Source organism: Rana temporaria, chromosome 2 (genome assembly GCF_905171775.1).
Source record: "Rana temporaria chromosome 2, aRanTem1.1, whole genome shotgun sequence".
NCBI lineage: Eukaryota > Metazoa > Chordata > Amphibia > Anura > Ranidae > Rana > Rana temporaria.
In genome coordinates, this window is record NC_053490.1 from 64,889,323 (window position 1) to 64,890,213 (window position 891).

The 891-nt window shown below is 41.0% G+C and overlaps 1 protein-coding gene across 1 annotated transcript in view; it reads right to left on the minus strand.

Annotated features, from left to right (window-relative positions):
• Window positions 1-447: 447 nt before the first annotated feature.
• SPRYD7 (SPRY domain containing 7) overlaps window positions 448-891 on the minus strand; it is a 26,535-nt gene continuing 26,091 nt past the window's right edge. Inside the window, exon 5 of the mRNA XM_040340286.1 lies at window positions 448-873. Coding sequence (XP_040196220.1) covers window positions 776-873 — 98 coding nt within the window. The 3' untranslated portion in view covers window positions 448-775. The remainder of the gene's footprint in view (window positions 874-891) is intronic.

Here is an 891-nt window from a genome sequence, read left to right on the forward strand (position 1 = left end):
TGTTTGGAGGCCTCTGCTGTAAATTACCTCTCGTGCAGCTGAAGCTGCTCCATAGGAAGAAAAACGGTCAGCTAAAATGTTTGTGCCCAGTGTCATCTCCAGCCAACCCCTACCCTACATTATACAGGACACAACAGTGAGGAGGGTTTGGTAGAAGGAACCACTGAAAGTTCAGCAACGTTCTTTACAGAGACAGCTTGTATTGGGACCTTCAGTTTGGTGACAGATGCCTTGAGTGTCTTACTTCTGGGCTAAGCATTAATAACTACCACTTTATTTGCCCAATGAAGTGTTCCTTACTGGCCACAGAGATACCTTCATTGGAGAAGAGAACCGTAATGTGCAGGACAAGAGCCAAGTTAGATCCCAATAACAAGTGAAACTAGTTTCGGAGCAGCAGGTAGAGGAGGAATTCTGGCTAATAAAGTTCTCAAGCACTTTGCGGTGTCTGAATTTATGAAGGAGTTTTATTTTCACAAGTTTAAAATGGCCAACAATTTCACATTAAATCACTGGCTAAACTACCATATTTACAATTAACACCACTAACAATTTGCCAAAATCTACCAAATATATCACAAAAATATCAGATAAGATCTACACGGCTTTGTGGACAGTGGAATTTGCAGCTAGGCAATACTTTGTAAAATACTTACACACACACAAGATCTGAAAGACCTGCACCCACTGAGATAAAAATACAAAGCACAGTATGCATCGTGCAGCTTAAATATTAATCAAACAGCTTTGGGAAAAGTGTAGAGAGATACAGTCCTTAGAAAATCTGCTGCTCGAATAAGATCTTCTCAAATCCAGGTGGAGGAGTATGGTAGAACTCACTGAACTGGCAGTCCAGGATTGCACTGTCGTCCACTGCAAGAAAAACAAAAA